The sequence below is a fragment of the Aquila chrysaetos genome, chromosome 3 (assembly GCF_900496995.4).
Source record: "Aquila chrysaetos chrysaetos chromosome 3, bAquChr1.4, whole genome shotgun sequence".
NCBI lineage: Eukaryota > Metazoa > Chordata > Aves > Accipitriformes > Accipitridae > Aquila > Aquila chrysaetos.
The window spans coordinates 16,179,941-16,198,345 of record NC_044006.1 but is presented as its reverse complement, the minus strand read 5'-3'; the positions used below and the strand labels follow the sequence as shown (position 1 = coordinate 16,198,345).

General features: G+C 45.8%; 1 protein-coding gene across 3 annotated transcripts in view; it reads right to left on the bottom strand.

Annotated features, from left to right (window-relative positions):
• Positions 1-13,839, bottom strand: part of MMP24 (matrix metallopeptidase 24) — a 47,992-nt gene extending 34,153 nt beyond the window's left edge. The window contains exons 1-4 of one of the 3 annotated variants that reach the window (XM_030010769.1): positions 13,689-13,839; positions 11,413-11,561; positions 5,097-5,213; positions 2,724-3,028 (exon numbers count right to left, since the gene is read on the bottom strand). In XM_030010769.1, coding sequence (XP_029866629.1) covers positions 2,724-3,028; positions 5,097-5,213; positions 11,413-11,561; positions 13,689-13,790 — 673 coding nt within the window. In that variant the 5' untranslated portion in view covers positions 13,791-13,839. Of the gene's footprint in view, positions 1-2,723; positions 3,029-5,096; positions 5,214-10,966; positions 11,072-11,401; positions 11,562-13,688 lie in introns of those variants that run through there. The other 2 variants (XM_030010770.2, XM_030010771.1) reach the window with 2 other exon arrangements.
• Between the last annotated feature and the right edge of the window lie 4,566 nt (positions 13,840-18,405).

Here is an 18,405-nt window from a genome sequence, read left to right as displayed (position 1 = left end):
ATTGAATGGATGCTGAATGGCCAAAACAGTTCCTTTTTTGCATCTGAATAAATGAGAGCTTTGCTACTGATCTACTGGTTGGGTATTTTTATTCTTTCACTGAGACTTCTTCAGTTCCAGACTGAACAACCCCATTGCCCCAAAATATATATCATAAGGACAAGCATGACCATGTTTGAAGAAATACTTCCTGTTAAAAAGACAATATTGTCCTCACTAACACCTTATTTCCACTGAAAAAAAGGCACTAAACTCATCATAGTGCAGGAAACCTCTGACCAAGAAGAAACTCTTTAAGACCTGCTAACAGCACTTCAAGTAAAACATATCAGAGGTGAGAATCTGGACCTAGTGAGAGGTCCAATGACAAGAAATAGTGAAACAGAAGGAAAAACCCTCCTAAAAAGGCCTGGATCATCCAGTGAGGAGACAGGACATTTTCACATTTGCATACCAAGGCTAAGAACACAGGCAAAACCAAATTCCTCACATTTAACACTCACATCTATAATGTTCTGACTACAGGCTTACCCCTGTCCTCCTCAACACATGAAATTCCTTTTCTATCATCAGTGCTTCCCCCAGGTGGAAGGGACAGATATGACCCCATCATTCTTGACATCCTCACTGGTGACTTTAAGAGAGTTTTCAAATAACTGTGCCACATAAGACTGCATGGCACGGTTATTTGAAAACAAACACAAAAATGACATTTATCCTCCAGAATGGTAATCTCAACTCTTCTATCAATTTTCACGTGCACGCTAGCCCCTCAAATACCAATTACGTGCACTTTGAGGACACTACTCATGACAGTCACTCAACACACCAGAGAAATACATCATGTTTTTGAAAGAGCCACATGTGTACTGCATAAGAAATAGCTTTTATAAAAACAGAGACCCTCTACTCATTGTATACATTGCTCTCAAACACCATCCTAAAAACTACACAAAAAAACCCCTCAAAAAAGTGATAATCTATGTTACAACATCATACCCAGCAGAAATTTTTTCCTCAGAGCCATCCCTGCCAGTCTTTATGCTGTCTCCCAACGTTGCTAAGCTTATCATCAGAGAAAGCTTTTTGTGTGGAAAAAGAGAAAAGAAAAGAACAAGTACAACTTGTCAAAACCTTCCTTTCCACCTTCCCGTAAGGACCTTCTATCCCAGACACCAGCACTCCCAGGTCTCATACATGGGCTTAGCTGGGAAGCAGCACACAAGCCACCCTCACACCCCATAGTTGAGATCAAATAGCTACTACTAAGACCAGACTGAACTTGCACAGACCACTGAAAAAGCACAAACACACCTAACTGCTGCAAAAGCAGCTCTCACTCAAGGTAATCACTCAGTCTCTGATTGTCAATCCTGATCCTCAAGGGAAACCTATAAACTGCCCTCCAGCCACAAACCTAGGAATAAAAATTCCTAACATTTCAAGATAGCAAGACTGTGCCTCTCTGCCACACCATAACCTCTCATACTCTCCACCCTCCACATCCCACAGGCTATAACCTCTTTCTTTCTCTGCCTACATCTAATCTAGTCATTTAAACATGCCAGGAAACATTACTCCTCTTTCCCTGAGAAGACAGGTATATCATTTCTGCTTTCCTACAAATTAGCATTCCCACATTGCACTTGCCAGCTCCATTTCCTTTCAAAGATGTTCCAAGAGATACAGACTCAAAACTCTGAGGATTTTCTCAATTTGCATTCTATTCTGAAAGGAAGCTGTCACTTTTAGGTCAGACCTGAAGGTGGCTTGCATGCCTGAAAGCTTTTCGCCTTTTCAAACTATACTGTTTGGTCTAATGAAAGACATCACCTCTGCATATGTCCTTAGTTATGGCCGCAACAATGTCTTGTTTTTTATACAGTTTAAAAAATCTAGTTACATTTACATTCCAAGTAAACTTCTAATCCTTCTAAAATGTTTCAAAACATGATTTTGAATCCCTAAAGGTTTAGACACACTGTCCTTCCCAAATCACTAAGACTGTGGAAATTGGAGTGATATTTTATGAAGCCACTATAAAATTCTGGTTTTCCAACTTAAACTTTTTACAAGTCATCACTATATCCTCAATCAAAGGTTTGAAAATAGATCAGAAAGTGCTCATTGCCATTAGAGAGTAAGATAAAGCTAGAAAGATGCAAAAATTCTTTATTGCTAATATCACAAAAACAGTTGTCCTAATCATCAGCCTTCCTTAACAAATCAGCCAGTCCCAACCTCTAATGGGAAGAATTATGACCATACTCAGACTGTGGGAAAACAAATATGGATCAAAACGGCTTGACATTCAAATGTCTTCACACTCTTAACTTTCTATTATCATTACAACTAACTCTAATTGCCCTTGTTAAGTATTCCATGAGATACAGAGTTTACATTTCAACACACTCTTGCTCACCTTTTACCTTCCAAACCCATGGTTTCTGTAGCAACCATGGTCCAAATCTTGAGAGATGTAAAAAGCCAGCAGACACACACTTCTGTTCACTCCTCAACATTCACACATGTGCACAGAGGCATGCAGAGTCACAAACTTACTAATAAAATTATTTACCCATTTAAGATACATGCTTTAGAAAACATTTGAACTATTGTACAGGAGGTAAAAGCTCTACTAACCAAATACTTTCTAGTTGAAAGCCTGTCAATGTGTCTACATTCAACTTATCCTTGTTTTGAAAAACGACCTACGCTCTTACCATCATGATTAGAATTTCCCAGGGTCCATGGCTCATCTGAATCGAAGTGAGTATCGCCTCCTATTCCTGGTCCAGGAAAGTAAGCGTGAGCTAGGAATCCACCTTCTCCATCAAATGGAGAACTGTCTCCATGGAAACCAGAAGCAAAAAATATCATAATATCTGCCTCCTTTCTGTCATTTTTAATTTCATGATAAGGGACCTCTTCAAAGGTAAGTGGTGTCACTCTCTGCCAAACATCAAATGCCTGACGAATGGCTCTCCTTGTATCAATCTCTCCAACCTTGGGGGTATAGTTGTGTACACTGTGTGAATGAGAAAGAAGCGTTGTTTAAATTTGCAGAATACACTTGAGACTTCTTATTATAATTCCAATACACAGCCACATCTACACAGTTTCCATTTCCAAAAGGTCTTTATTTTTTGCAGATGCTACCTTGTGCACGCAAAGTTTTGCTGTTACAAATACACTTACCAACAAAACCATAGCCCCGATCTGAAGTCTACATTTATTAATAAGAATCTTCCCAATACTTTGGTTGACCTTGCATTGCTTCCTAAAAACATGACCACCTTTCAAATCCTGGGGTAGACAGCTAAGTAACTTAGTTTAAAAATGCAAATCACTTCAGATTTTGTCTGAAATTATCACGCTAAAATGGAATCCAGTGTACAAAAAAACTCGACTACTAAAATTCTTTTTGACAAACAAACCTTTCAGTAAACTGTACAACCTTACTTATATGAGCAGCTTCATTCTCAGGACTACTCAAAATACTTCAGAGCTCAAAGGAGTGATGGACCTGCCAGTTCTGTACAACCCAGTCCATGACAGCTGATGATACAGAGTTTATGGTGGAGGGGGAGTTTAACTGCACATAAATTTCCCATAATTGCAAACTTAAGCTTAATGCTGTTCATGGTGTGGTTTTTGTGTGTGCATATAATAGACTCAAGACCTATTAAACTTGGCTTGGGGAATATGAAATATCTATGTCATGGAAAAAACTTTCACTCTTTAATGAAACTGGCTCAATTTAATACAATGATTGACAGATGAAAGGCACTGCAATACCTTCAGTGGTAAAACAAGATATCTATCACTTGAATGGTACACTACAAATACTGAAATTGGAAAGTTAAACAAATACTAGCTTGACAGTGGCAGAAGTGAAGCCATCTGTCAACCTGCTTCCTGTGGTTATGCATACGCTTAATAAGTTTTATTTATATGATCATATACCAGTTTTCCCTAAGGTCCAGAAAAGATTAAAAGCAGGATCTGACTCCCAGATATTCACATACAGAAGGTGTCCCTTTACAATTTGAGTTAAAGGAATCATTATTGGTGGAAGCTTTGAACTAGTCCCCAGAACTAGTCCCTCTTCCCAGTCTCTGCAGTCCCTCACTATTACTTGAAGAATCCTCCTCCTCCTTTCTCAGAGCTCTTGGCAGAAGCAACAGAGTGCTCCAGCCCCTGATTCTCTTTCCCTTCACACTATCCTACCTCTTCCTACACATTCTGGCACCTTCCCCATGCTGGTCACTCATATTTCTACCTCTTCTCCACAGACTTTCTTTCTGTCTTAGCCTTGCTCACCTATTAATGTCTTAGCCTTGCTCACTCCTCAATGTCTACATTCCTAATTTTTACTCCTCTGCAACCTCCTTTCCCCCTCCAAAAAAATGAAAAAGCTAAACTTTCAACTAGAGAGGGGTTTAATTTTATTTTGAAGTGACATTCTTATTGCCAGAAACTTCCATTGGCATCATTCGGCAATTGCCTTTCAAAAGCTAAGGGCCTGAATGACTCAAACAAAACATCTCTGGGAAACAATGGTCGCTACGTAACACTCATTTGATACCTGTAGCCCACTTCAGCATATTGGCTCAGCAGGCCTAAGTCTGGACAAAAGCAAGAGTTCTACTACATAAGCAAAAGTAAAACCTCTGCAAAAATAAATATTCACTAAAATGTTGCAAATCAGTAGAGGGAGAAAGCATCACACCTTTAGACAATGATGTTCCTTCTGCTTTAATGGTTTGTTAAAGACAACACATGATCTAAGGCCTAGAGCCTTAGATTTCTATGGGAACAGAAAAGGGCTTACTAGGATTATCCTGCCAAAATTACACAACTGATGGCTGGGATTTAGGTGTCTTTACCGATCAGTTATTTTCTAATTGAGAATAGACTCTTCAGTTACGCCAGTGCTCTGGAAGTATTCCCCTCCACCATGTTCTGAGAATGAAAGCCTCAACTAGGCATTACAGGGAAAATCCAGGTTTTAAAAGTAGTTACAAAATTTGCATACCAAACAAGCACAGAACATTTTTTTCCCCAAACAAAAAGGGGCAGGGAGGGGGCTATACCTGTAGGTTATATGCTTCTGCCTCCACTTTTGTCCAGTTAGAGCATACCGCTTTTTCCTCCGGCTATGGCGTAGGTGGGGATGATCTGGAACTCCACATCGAGGCTTCTTCATCCACCTGGAACCGAAGGAAAGGAAAAGCAAGCTAACAGACTTTGGAAAAGAGATTCAAAAGAACTCAGGGGGTGACTGGAAGACCTCTGAGGGATAGCCAACGCAGACACCAAGAAGGGCTCAGTCTTCCCTCTCTTGGGTTTACCCTCTTTGCACAGAGCCGTACACCCCACTTCTGCTGACAATCCACACACCTCAGCACACCAAAAAGATTTTATTTTTCCTTTTAGAAACACAGATATCAGATCAGGTAGCCTTCCGCTTGACAAGAGCTTAATGACGATAATGCCACAAAAAAGACCCAGATCAAAATTGCATGTTCGTGTGTACTGGGATCAAACTCTCCTATCGCCTACTCTATCCACTCTCCATTTGTTAAAGTGTTCCTGTGCCAGTAAAAAACCCTCCAATTCATAACTCACTAGATAAGACTGAACAAGTGCAAACACGACCCTCTCAGGTAACAACTAAGGCTTTCACCTGTAAGAACCAGTACAGATCACTCCAATCTCTGGGTCACCGTCACCAAATTCTGTTAGGTCCTCCCCATAACCCTTGACTCTCTTGATGTCACTCATGATGTAGGAAACGCTTGCCTCTATGGCCAGGTGAACTGGAAGAGCAAAGGATGCTGTTTCTTGCATGGGCATCCATGCATCAGAAAAGTCAGGTCTCCTCCCCTACCTCCTTTACCTGCAGCCTTAATAGACCTTTTGCTTATTTCTTGCACCAGCTTGAGGGTGGTCAAACACTGGCACAAGTTTCCCAGAGAAGTGGTAGAGTCTCCATCCTTGGAGGTATTCAAAACCTAACTGGACATGGTCCTGGGCAACGTGCTCTAGCTGTCCCTGTTGAGCAGGGGGTTGGAGTAGATGACCTCAAGAGGTCCCTTCCAACCTAAATGATTCTATGACAAGGAGAAATAGACTGTACCCCAGAATTCTAACCTGCTTGCTGGTGTGGGCACACTCCAGAGAAATCAGAAGTGGCTTTTGGAGGAACAAATCTGCCCATCACTGTAAAAACTATGGGTGCTTACAAATTCCAGTGCAGTCATCTGTCATCTTCTCCCCACCAAGAACAGAGCAAATGTGAGTTGTTATACATATTGTACTGTACTGACAAGAACCCCAGCTGTGTATAGAAAGCTAGCACAGATCTTCCCCATTTACATTACCTTACATTTATCAGTACGGTATGTCTTTCAGAAGTCTAAGCAACCTGTGGAAATCAGATCTGTCTTGCCCACACAACTGCTGCCACCTTCAAAGAAAAGCGGTACATCTAAGGTTTGCTTTTAGAAATGCCATATTAATTCAACCTCAATACACTGTGTTTTTCCAAGTGTCCTTTATTTGTGCTCTTTTGCATTGCTTCTACCACTTTGCTAGAGAGATGTTAGGCTTACTGTAGCTTGTATTGTCCTAGGTATTTCCTGAGTATTTTTTTTTTAAATTCCAGTCATATGATATGGTACAGAGTTTTTAGCATAACCTTACACAAACCGTAGTGTGAATTAGGTTTTCATCTCTTGAACTTCATAAGAACTCCAGTACTCTGAACATCACCATCATCAGGCCCTGATTACAGTCAGAAAATGACCTTCTGTTTTATCTTTACTAGTATCATCTAGAAGACAAAAAGGTAACAGGGGAGTGCTATCAAACCAACATGGGTGTGTAGGACAAGTCACCAGGACCTTCCAGGACAGTGCTAGCTATGCTGACACACTAGCAATACATCACCATGTCCCTCACACCTCAACATCTGTTTCATGTATGAACACCGGCTGCCCCTTCCCAACACCTGCCCTATGCCAAGCAGGCTGCAGGAAATCAGCCCCCGTACAGATTAGTCCTATGCTATCAAAGCCAATCAGAACTGTGCAGAGACCCAACCAAAAGCTAATTCCCTCAAAGACAGTCAAATTCCCTGCTCCTGTGCCAGCTCTATTACAACACACGGACACAGGGCAGGACATGGTGCTGTTCCAGAGGCAAGCTGCAATAGCAGTACCCTGGGCTTTAAGGGCTCCTTGAGCCAAAGCTCCCAAGGTATCAGCATTTGCAGAGCTGCCAATACACTTCAGCTACGCATGACTGCCCACTCCTCTTTCAACCCCATTACACTCAGGCCTGTCTGAACCCCCATATTCTACCACAGTTTGTTCCAGAGCTCAGCTACACACTTGCTGAAACAGACCTAGTAAAAAAGTCCAACTACCAGGTTAGAGCTAGGCAGTACGCAAGTTGTCAACAGCCTGTGCTAATGTCAAGCTGAGAATGTTTATCTGGATCAGTTCCCTGATTCAACTTACTTCCTAGACATATGGGCCCTAGTCTAATCACATGGGCCAGGGTACAAGTCCAGCCATTTTTTCTCAGCAGGGGAGATCTATGGCAAAATAATCACTAAGCTGTAGCTTGCTGCCATTGATCTTCTTTAGCTGAGCTTTTTGACAGCCATTCTCTACTGAGCAGTTTGGATAACCCTTTCTGCCTTCCAGGGGATTCATAAAAACACATCACATCAGAAACCACAACAAAAGACGATTACTTGAAGCAGGATTCAGATACTTACGGTTGCTTCCCCCCTCTCCCTCCCCCACTTTTTTTTTTTTTTAACGTGGGGACACCAATAACACTGCATCATCAAAATTTTTACTTGGCACTGTTTGTGCATAGACTATTGCATTCCTCCAGCTGCTTGGCATGCAGATCTGCTTTCGTCCAGATATGGCTGCTTTCCCCAGTTCAGGCTCTAAGCCCTCCACAGGGCTCTCTTAAGTAGAGGAAGCTGTCACTCTCAATCACCTATTGAGACTGGTGGAAGTGGTATCTTTAAACAGCTGTGTCATGCATCCCAAGGTGAGAGACCTACACAACAGTCTCAAGACAAAGCACAAGACACACAAGACACTTCCAACACAAGTAAGACTATTTCTTGGTTCCCTCCAGGGCCATGTGATTGATTACAACAAACACAACAGTCACCACTTTTGTTAGGCGCTAGCGTGCCTCCTCTCCTGGCATGCTCCCAAGTCGATATCCTTGCCTAGCTGCTGAGCAAAATTACAATCCAACCCACTAGCTGCAGACACAAAGTTTGCTGAGGTACTGTCAATTGCAGGGTACAAGAAGGCCGTTTTATGTATTCTCCCCTGCAGTCCTTATAGGAAACTACATATCCTCGACCTGCTACCTCAAGACAGCCCCTCTGCTGAATGGACCCCCACCCCGCCTTCCTTTCGGGTACCAGTAAGCAACATCAATGGTGGTGTTCCTTCCCATTTCACACTCCCATTGGCAGTGCCTGCATGGCAGCTTTCACACACTTGGGTGCCACTCTTGGAGGAAAGAACAAGCTCGGGATTTGGGGGCCTGTGGGGAAGGAGATGAAAAACTTTACGCTTCCATAATGTCGTGGTTTAACCCCAGCCAGCAACTAAGCACCACGCAGCCGCTCACTCACTCCCCCCGCACCCAGTGGGATAGGGGAGAAAATCGGGAAAAAGAAGCAAAACCCACGGGTTGAGATAAGAACAGTTTAATAGAACAGAAAAGAAGAAACTAATAATGATAACGATAACACTAATAAAATGACAACAGCAATAATGAAAGGATTGGAATGTACAAATGATGCTCACTGCAATTGCTCACCACCCACCGACCGGCACCCAGCTAGTCCCCGAGCGGCGATTCCCCGCCCCCACCTCCCAGTTCCTATACTAGATGGGACGTCCCATGGTATGGAATACCCTGTTGGCCAGTTTGGGTCAGCTGCCCTGGCTGTGTCCTGTGCCAACTTCTTGTGCCCCTCCAGCTTTCTCGCTGGCTGGGCATGAGAAGCTGAAAAATCCTTGACATTAGTCTAAACACTACTAGCAACAACTGAAAACATCAGTGTTATCAACATTCTTCACATACTGAACTCAAAACATAGCACCGTACCAGCTACTAGGAAGACAGTTAACTCTATCCCAGCTGAAACTAGGACACATAATAAGTGTAAACAGAATATGCAGAATTTGTTGCCTAACAAAGAAACCATAGAAAATAATAACCTCACACTCTGACTGATTCTAAAGTCACTTTAAAGGGACAGAGCTTATGACACTGACAGAAGTGACAGAAAAATTCATAACTGCAATCTCAAAATTCATAACACAGACTGAAATAACAGCTTAGCAAACACCTGAGAAATTCAGAGCTCTCAGAGCCAGCTTGCCTTGCCAGCTCTTCTCCTTTTGCTCAGCTTCCACAACCAGGTCTGAGGAAGTGACAGCCCAACAAGGTCCAGCCAGACATGCCCCTCCATCTCAAAACACAGGCTCACTGCTAACAGCAATTAGGACCTCCTTTTCCTTTCATGTAATTTCTAGGTGGGTGCTCCTACTCCACCCTGCCATACAACATATGGAGATACTGATTCAGGACAGATGGAGGTAGAGCAACCAAACATGCCTGCAAAGCACACCCGCGTTTGGTTGCAGCTGAGGTTTCAAGCCTTTGGAGACTCAAGTTTCAGAAGAGGGAACCATCTAGGTATTTCACCCATCGGGCTTGGGGTGTTCATGCACCAATCAACCCCTGCCTGTACATAAACTCAGTAAAACATGGGCAACACCCTCCTTTCCTCCAGAAAAATACTTTTACTTACTAAAGCAGGGACTCCCACATGCAGTTTGCTCCCTTCCCCTGCCACCCACAGGGCAGCAAAGCAGCCCCCTAACTTTCCAAACTAGCACCCCAATATCATAGCCCCTTCTTTCCCCACTCCCTTCCAATTCATAAGCATACCAGCTGCAAGCTTCTACACACCAACTGGACACACACAACTTTGCTCTCTGGCTCTTCTTCAACATTCACTTACAAACTGTGTTATTAATGGCAAAGAAATCTCAGATGGAAAATTTCCACCTTTAAAAACCATTTAATTTTCAACTCATTTGAAAAACAAACAAACAGGATTTTCTGTCCCCCAATGGCGAACAAGGGGCTTTTCCTGTGAGCTAAAGGGGAGAGTGTTACATTCACTGGAGAGGCACCCCCAGTCCAGGATGATGCTCTCCTGCCTAATTCACTAATTTTTTCTGTTTCTCCCTCCTCTTGTAATCTGGAAGGCATACAACCAAACCCCTTTCTTCTTCACACTATTTGGTTACTTTGTGCCCCCTTCTTTTGTGCTACTGTGTCCCTTTTGCCAGCAGAGTGCCACAACAGGAGAGATGAAGAACTAAGCAGAGCACACTATAAAAGGGTCTGCTAATGCAATAAGGAAAGGTCAAGGGAAAACTCTCAGGCAGGGCCTAAGCAAGTTCTATTATTTGTGCTTTCTTTTTTTGCTCACCACAAGATGCTTCTTTCCCCCAGAAAGCATTAATAAGACCTTATCAGCATTCTGCTTTAGTCAACAGATGCTCCCCTAGTCTAGACCAACAGCAGACAGATTCAGCCAATACACAACATCCAGGCAATCAGACAACAGGAAGCCAGTATGGTAGCATCAACAAACACCACTTCCACACCACACTTCGCAGTACACACTGAAGAGCAGACTAAAGGCAACAGCCTTCAAAGAACAAAGTCCCTTCAGCCTAGGTTATTTAGACCAATGCTTCTGTGCTATCAAGACACCGATCACAAACAACAAATAACACATGGTCAACATACAGCAGAGAAGATCTAACATCCAACAAATGGCAACTATCAACAGCTAAGTAGTCTTGACTATCATCATCAGACTACAACAACTCACTTCAACTTGGAACTATAGAGCTTCACAAATAGCATCTATGGAGATCCACAACTCCAATTAATTGAAGAAATACATTAGAAGCCATTTCTGGAGCCAGATTTTCACCTAAATCCAAACAGAGATGGAAACAAATTAAACCCTTGATGTTCCCCATTTTCAGAAGCTCATGCGATTCACACTTTGCCTGCACACCAGCAATAGGGATCTATATACAAAGAATGACAAGAGCTTCTCCTCACACTCGCAAACAGTACTGTTGGAAAAAAGAAAAGGTGGAGTTGTCTACATTTTTTCATTAGGGACACCTTTTCATAAATCAAGACTTCTCTGGCTGAGTCAGTCAAATCTATCCCTTTTGAGGACTTCTTGTAGCTGGAATAATTACCCAGGTAATATGACAATGCATTAAGAAAGGGAAAGACAAAATTAGCCTACGTTAATCTTACTCAATAGTTGTCTGGTCCAAAACTCCTGTTACTGGGATCCCATAAAACTGCTGCATAGTGGCAACTGCGGACTGCACAGCTTTTCCCGACTGCAAGGCAGACATTTGGCTGTCAGATGGAAGTAAGTAGCCATAAGTTTTTAACCAACCCTGAAAAAGAAAGAAACAGATGGTAAGATGCCACAGTAAGTTTTCAGCTTAACAGATCAGAACATTTCCTCAAAAGAAAAAGTGACAAACTATCCCAAAAAATTCAACCACCTCTCTTTTTTTGGTTAGGTTTGGCAATACCATCTGATCCCTGTGAAGGGCTGAAGACCCAGCTTAATACCACCTGTCCTGACAGGACAATGCAGACCTGCCAATCAAAAATGGCCATCATCCCTACGGATTAATTGGGGCAGACTTAAGTCTTTGGAGCACCAGAAATTCCCAAGAAGCCCTGTCCTTGTTCCAAAGACCTCCTATGCACCCTGTCACCTTGCCATCACAAGATTTCTCAGTCCCCACAGCCACATGCTCCCAATAACATGCTGCCCACCACCTACTGCTGCCTCTGGACCATCACTCCAAGCAAACAGCATAATACGCCTGGGCAATCCCCCCAAACACAGATTCAGCTTTACACTTGCACTGAGCACAAGAGTATTTCTTTCAAAAAAAACCCCCAAAACCAAAAAACACCACTCCCAAAAAAACCACACTCAGAAAGTTTGCAGGGACTCTGGTTAGATGGACTTTTCCTCTACTAATAGCAGGTATCTAGCAAATTCTCAGAACAGGAAAATAGCCAACTCTCCTCAAGCAGCTTTGTTCCTTCTCCCCACCTCCACTCCAAGATGCAGCCTTAGATAAAACCACGTCAAACTTGTCAAATGCTAAAGACAACATTTTCAAAACCACCCATTAATTCAGGATTATTTTTTTTCCTCCCCTCTCTTCCCCCCCTCACTTTGATACCACAAGAAAAAGGAATATTAATTCACCACTAAGTGCAAATGCCAATAGAACCTGAATGAAGGCTGGCTTTCATAAACTCTTCACCGTAACTTTTCCTGCACACACCCCAGTGCTTCCTTCTTCTGGCCAATACCCCAGCCCTCTGATTCAATACTTAGACCAGGATTACTATGAGATCAACATACATCCCGTAAGCTTTTTCCAGCCACGAGGACAATCCATCTGACCCACAGGACACAGTCCTCAACATACAAGCGCTGATTATCTGCATGTGCTGCTCTCACACTGGCAGCCTGATCGCTCAGAGCAGAAGGGAGAGGCACGTCTTCCCTTAGCATAACACAGCAGTGGGAAAGGGGCTCAAGTCAGGAGGAGCACAAGAGGCAGAACAATCCCCATTTCTTTGTGGCAACAAGAAGATACCAGAATCCATTGGGACAACAGAAAGGCCTTGCTTCCAAAGCAGGAGAAAGAAGGTGTAAGACAGCATCTGGGCCAGGCATGTTAAAGTTCACCAAGTAACTGGGCATATGGTGCTATTCAACACAGACATCACCAATGGCTCAAGGCAAAGCCAAACTGCAAAAGTGCTTGGAGACTTGACATTTGCTACCACTGCCTTGGCAACCAGCGTTGACCTCCAGCAACTGCTGGAACATGTGGACCTTCGGTCTGACCAAAATTAGGTGTCCTTGAGCAGCAAGGGCAGAGCACACTAACCAAACCAGCTCTGAGCGGGGCTACCCTCACGTATCCCCTTTCCCTCCCGGCCAGACTCGGACGCGGCAGCAGACGAGGGAAAGGGAAAGGGACACCACACGATGCCCGCACAGGCACTCAGGGAAGCTCCTCCCGGGAGGCTGATGCTCCAGCGCACACAGGAGATACACGGCTGCCTTCGCCTGCCGGTTCCTGACCTGCCCAGGCACAGGCAGAAGAGCTGTCAGCGACTGTGGCCGCACACCTGAGCCCAGCCCAGCAGCTCCGAGACCGGCCGCTTCGGAGAGGGGGCAAGACGAGGGCCTACAGGAGAGGCGGGAAGGCTTCTGGCGGGCAGCAGCGCCCAGGCGCGGCGACGGGGCTGGAGCCGGGCGCGGAGGAGCCGGGCAGCCGCTGCCCGCCCAGCTTTCGAGCCCGCCCCCGGGCCAACACAGCGCACAGCGCACAACCCGGCCCCGGGCTTCCCCGGTCCCCGGCACCCCGGTCCCGGCTGCGGAACCGCCAGCCTCGCCGACCCAGAGCCGCCCGGCCCCGCTCCCCTCAGCGGCCCGCCCGGCCGGGCCCGGCCCCCCCGCCCGCTCCCGCTGCCAGACCTACCCGGCCGGTGCTGGTGTCGGCGGCGGCGGCGGGGAACAGGGCGCAGAGCAGCGGCAGCAGGGAGCCCGCCGCGGCCAGGCCCCGGCGCCGCCTCGGCGCCATGGCAGCGCGGCGGGGCTCCGGCCCAGCACTCCGGCCCAGCGCCGCGGGCTGCGGCTGCGCGGGGAAGCCGGAAGTGGAAGGCGGCCGCCGCCGCGCCGCCTCTTCCTCCGGCGGGCCGGGCAGGGGCTGCCCCGCAGCTGCTCTGCGGAGGACGGCGGCGCAGCCCTGGGGAGGTGTGCCCGTCCGGCGGGAGGGCCCTGGCCGCGCATCCTCCGCGGGAAGGGCTCAGAGCCGGGCACCGACAGCCGCGGGTCGCCGTCCCTCAGGGCTTTTTTCCACGCGCCCGCCTCTGGCTGCAGGCGGAGGGGCTCGCAGCGGCCCCCGGCCCCGCCGCAGCACCAGAGCAGATGCGGGAGGGCCGAGGGCTTTCTCTGCGGGCCTCTTCTCTCACGACAGGGTTGTTGCCTGTTGTCAAAGGTGCCGATCCCTGCTCAGGCTGTCTCGCATTGCCTTTGGCTGCAGCCTGAAGATCTTCGGCAGACGCGTGTGGAGAAGCCCCAGGTGCAGGCCAGCTGTATGCATCTCATAACGAGCCCGAGGAGAAGAGGAAAAGTGGGGCTAGCAGGTTGTTGGCCAGTGGTCCTGCCCTGAAGCCGTCCCGGTCTGAAAGGAGGTGATGCGCTTCTGAGATGTGCACCCAGGTGGAGCATGACTTTCTGTGCTACCTCAGAGAGACCCGAGGGCTTTTTGACACTCCATTTCTCTCCGTTTCACTCCAGAAATGATGCCTCGTAGTGACAGGTTGAAGGAGGAGGGGGTTGTGGATGGCAGCCCCCCTGGCCCAGCCTCGTTTAGTTCAGAGGATCTGAAAGAGCAGTCAGCAGCCTGCGCTTTCACATGTGCTTAATAAACTCTTTATATCAGGGATTTTGGGCGCAGGGAGACACTCTGCCACCAGGCAAATCTCTTGCTCTGTTACTAGCTTAACCATGCTGACACCAGAAGTTTGAATTCATATCTGCTTGGAAGGGAATGCGGGAGCACTGCGCCCACAGCCAGCCTGGCGCACAGGGTAGTTTGGCTGGCAAATCTGAGCTGTGCAACAGGCGTCAGTGCACCAGTGATATGCTTGGAGCTGGAGAAGTCACTGTGCCTGGGAATCCCAGGCCAGAAAGTGCTGCTGCTCCCCCAGAGAAGGAGTGAGGACACTGGGTTTTAGAAATGCAGGACAGGGATTTCATCTTTTTGTCAAAGCAGCTTTATGAACGTGCTCTGCTGCATGAACAGCCAGTGCTGGGCTTTTCCCTGCTGGCTGCAGCTCAGCTTGCATGCTGCTGAAGCAGTGGCTATGTTCAGGATAGCCTCTCTGCCCTGCCTGCAGAAGCTGGAGGGGAACTCTTTGCCAAGACAAGTCAGCAGAGCTTCCCCACCCTCCTCAATGCTGCTGATGCCAGGCCTCTTGTTTTTTTGCCCAAGAAGAGCTCAGGCTGCCATTTCTACCCCCTGCCTTACTGTAGCAATCCTCCTTCTCCCCAACACTGCTACTTTGTCAGACCATCCCATTCACCATCACACTGCATCTCTTTGGGAACTGGAGCAATTGTAGAATAGAATAGAACATTTTCAGTTGGAAGGGACCTACAATCATGTAGTCCAACTGCCTGCTTCAGGACTGACCAAAAGTTAAAGCATGGTATTAAGGACACTGTCCAAATGCCTCTGAAACACTGACAGGCTTGGGGCATCAACTACCTCTCTAGGAAGCCTGTTTCAGTGTTTGACCACCCTCTCAGTAAAGAAATGCTTCCTAATGTCCAGCCTGAACCTTCTCTGATGCAGCTTTGAACCATTCCCATGCATCCTGTCACTGGATGCCAGGGAGAAGAGTACAGAGCAATAAGGTCACCCCTCAGCCTCCTTTTCTCCAAACTAGACAAACCCAGAGTCCTTAGCTGATCCTCACGGGACGTTCCTTCCAGCCCCCTCACCAGCTTTGTTGCCCTAGTCTGGACACATTCAAGGACCTTCACATCCTTCCTAAATTGTGGAGTCCAGAACTGTACACAGTACTCAAGGTGAGGCCGCACCAATGCTGAATGCAGTGGGATAATCACCTCTTGACCAGCTGGTTATACTGTGCTTGATGCACCCCAGGATGCATTTTGCCCTCTTGGCTGCTAGGGCACACTGCTGAGATACTGAGCCTGCACCAGCACCCCCAGATCCCTTTCTGCAGGGCTGCTCTCCAGTCACTCCTCTCCCAATTTATACTTGTGCCTGGCGTTACTCCATCCGAGCATCCAACGTTTGGACTTGTTAAATTTCATGCCATTAATGATTGCCCAATGCTCCTGTCTATCTAGATCCCTCTGCAAGGCCTCTTGTCCCTCAAGAGAGTCAACAGCACCTCCCAGTTTGGTATCATCTGCCAACTTGCTAATGGTGCATTCAACTCCTGCATCGAGATCATTATAAATATATTGAATAGAACTGGCCCTAGGATTGAGCCCTGAGGAAAAACCTGGACCTGTCGCCAGCCAGATGTAGCCCCATTCTCTACAAGCCTTTGGACCCTGCCATTCAGCCAGTTCTTCACCCAGTGCACCGTGTACCTGCTCATCTCACAGTTGGACAACTTGTCCAGAAGGATGCTGTGAGGGACTGTGTCAAAAGCCTTACTAAAATCCAGAAAAACACCCCTCCCATCCTCAGGGATGTTAACTCAAAGCCTTTGGGGAATGACAACATCTAATTGCATTATTATTCAACTCAGCCAGATCTGGTAGCTCAAGGATCCATTGCCTGCATCTGTGCAATCACTGCCGCAGCACTCCTAGTTAAATGGAGTGAAAAAAACTAGTGCTTGGACATCCTCCGATGGTACAAGTTACGCAGGCAATGTCACCACAGCAAATACCTCACTGAGCTGATTCTCCTAACAATGGAAAACATAACACTTAAGCAGCGTAATACACTGAATGCTGCTATTCTACTCCCTTTACCTGGGGAAGGAACTCCATATCATGATTGTATAGTAACAACCTGTGAAGCTGAAAAGGCTTGAGGAGATTTAACAGATATGCCATTTCTAGATCCCAGTCTGGAACTATTTGTAGACAAGTCCTCGTATTACCTGAATGGCAACTGTGTTATGGGTTATTCAATAACTACAGTGAATGGAGTAGTGGAGACTTCACCACTCACTCTGAAGCTGAGTGCACAAGCAGCAGAATTAATTGCATTAACAAAGGCCTGTCAGCTGGCCAAAGAAACGACTGTAAATATTTATACTAATTCTCAATATGCATTTGGAGTATGCCATGCTACTGGGCAGTTACAGAAGTTGTCTGGGTTTATACTTTTAGTGGAAATAAAAGATCAAATGCTCCTCAAATTACTGAACTGTTAAAAGCTATACAATTCCAGAGAAACTTGCTGTCATTCATCAGCCAGCCCATACCAGCAGAAGGACAAAAGAAGAGATAAGAAATAGTCTAACAGATACTGCCACTAAAGCCGCAGCACAGCAGCCGTATGAACCACCAGGCTTACAAACAGACCAATGGTTCCAACTGGTGTTGTCCACTCCTGAAATATATGTTTGACTGTTAGTGCTGAAGGAATTGGCTCTAGGAGAAGGTATGAAGTGACCAAAGATTCCCAGGGAATATGGAAAGCAGGTATGGAAAACCTTCCTATTTTACCGAAGCAGTACCCGATTCCCCTAGCAAAAATGCATCACCATCTAGGGCATCTTGGGACTGCTGCACTAGCCCAGACGCTGCTAAAAATCAGTTTACACCAGGAATTTATGCTGCAGCCAAATAGGTAACTGTGTCTTGCACGCATTACATTTATCCTTAATGAATATTTAACTAAGACCTCAACAAACAACAAAACTGTCTCCCTGTGACATACTATTTGAAAGACTGATAGAACAGCCTGGAACTGATGTACCCACTCATATAATTTTATTAGCAGGAAATGAAAATGTGACCCAGTATATTTTACAGGTTCAGAAATTACTAAAATACAGTCAGGCCCAGGCACAGCTAATACAAGCAGTACCTCTAGAAGGGGCTCTGCACCCCTTCAATCTAGGGAATTAATATTTGGGTAAAAGTACACAAAAGAAACAATAACTTACCTCCTTGGTGGGAGTGACCATTTTTGTTATTGCTAACCTTTCTCAGCAGTAAAGGTGGAGGAAAAATTGACTTGAATCCATCACTCCCAGCTGCAGCCAGGCTGGAAGTGGAACCAGGAAACCCTCCTGCCAGTGAGAGAACATCCCACCATTGCAGAGACTGATTTACCCGCAGCTGGGAACTTACACAGAGCCAGTGGATTGGCTGTGAAACTACTGATCTTGCATAAGAATTCAACAACAGGAAAGTGGAAAGTAATCTGATACGTGGGGATTGCACGTGGACTGAACCATACCCTTTCTTAGAATTAAAGGTGTAATTATTTTTGCTATTTATGTCTGTTTGTTTTTCCTGTTAATAGTGATTTGGAAGCCTAGATTTTGGTATGATAGCCCCTCTTATAAGCTTGTGGTGGAATATGGATTATACATATTCATTCCATAATTCAGCCATAGCAACAGTCCAAACTATTGCAGCAGTGGCAAATAAGCCCGACTGTTGGAAATGCACTAGAAGCCCATCCTCTA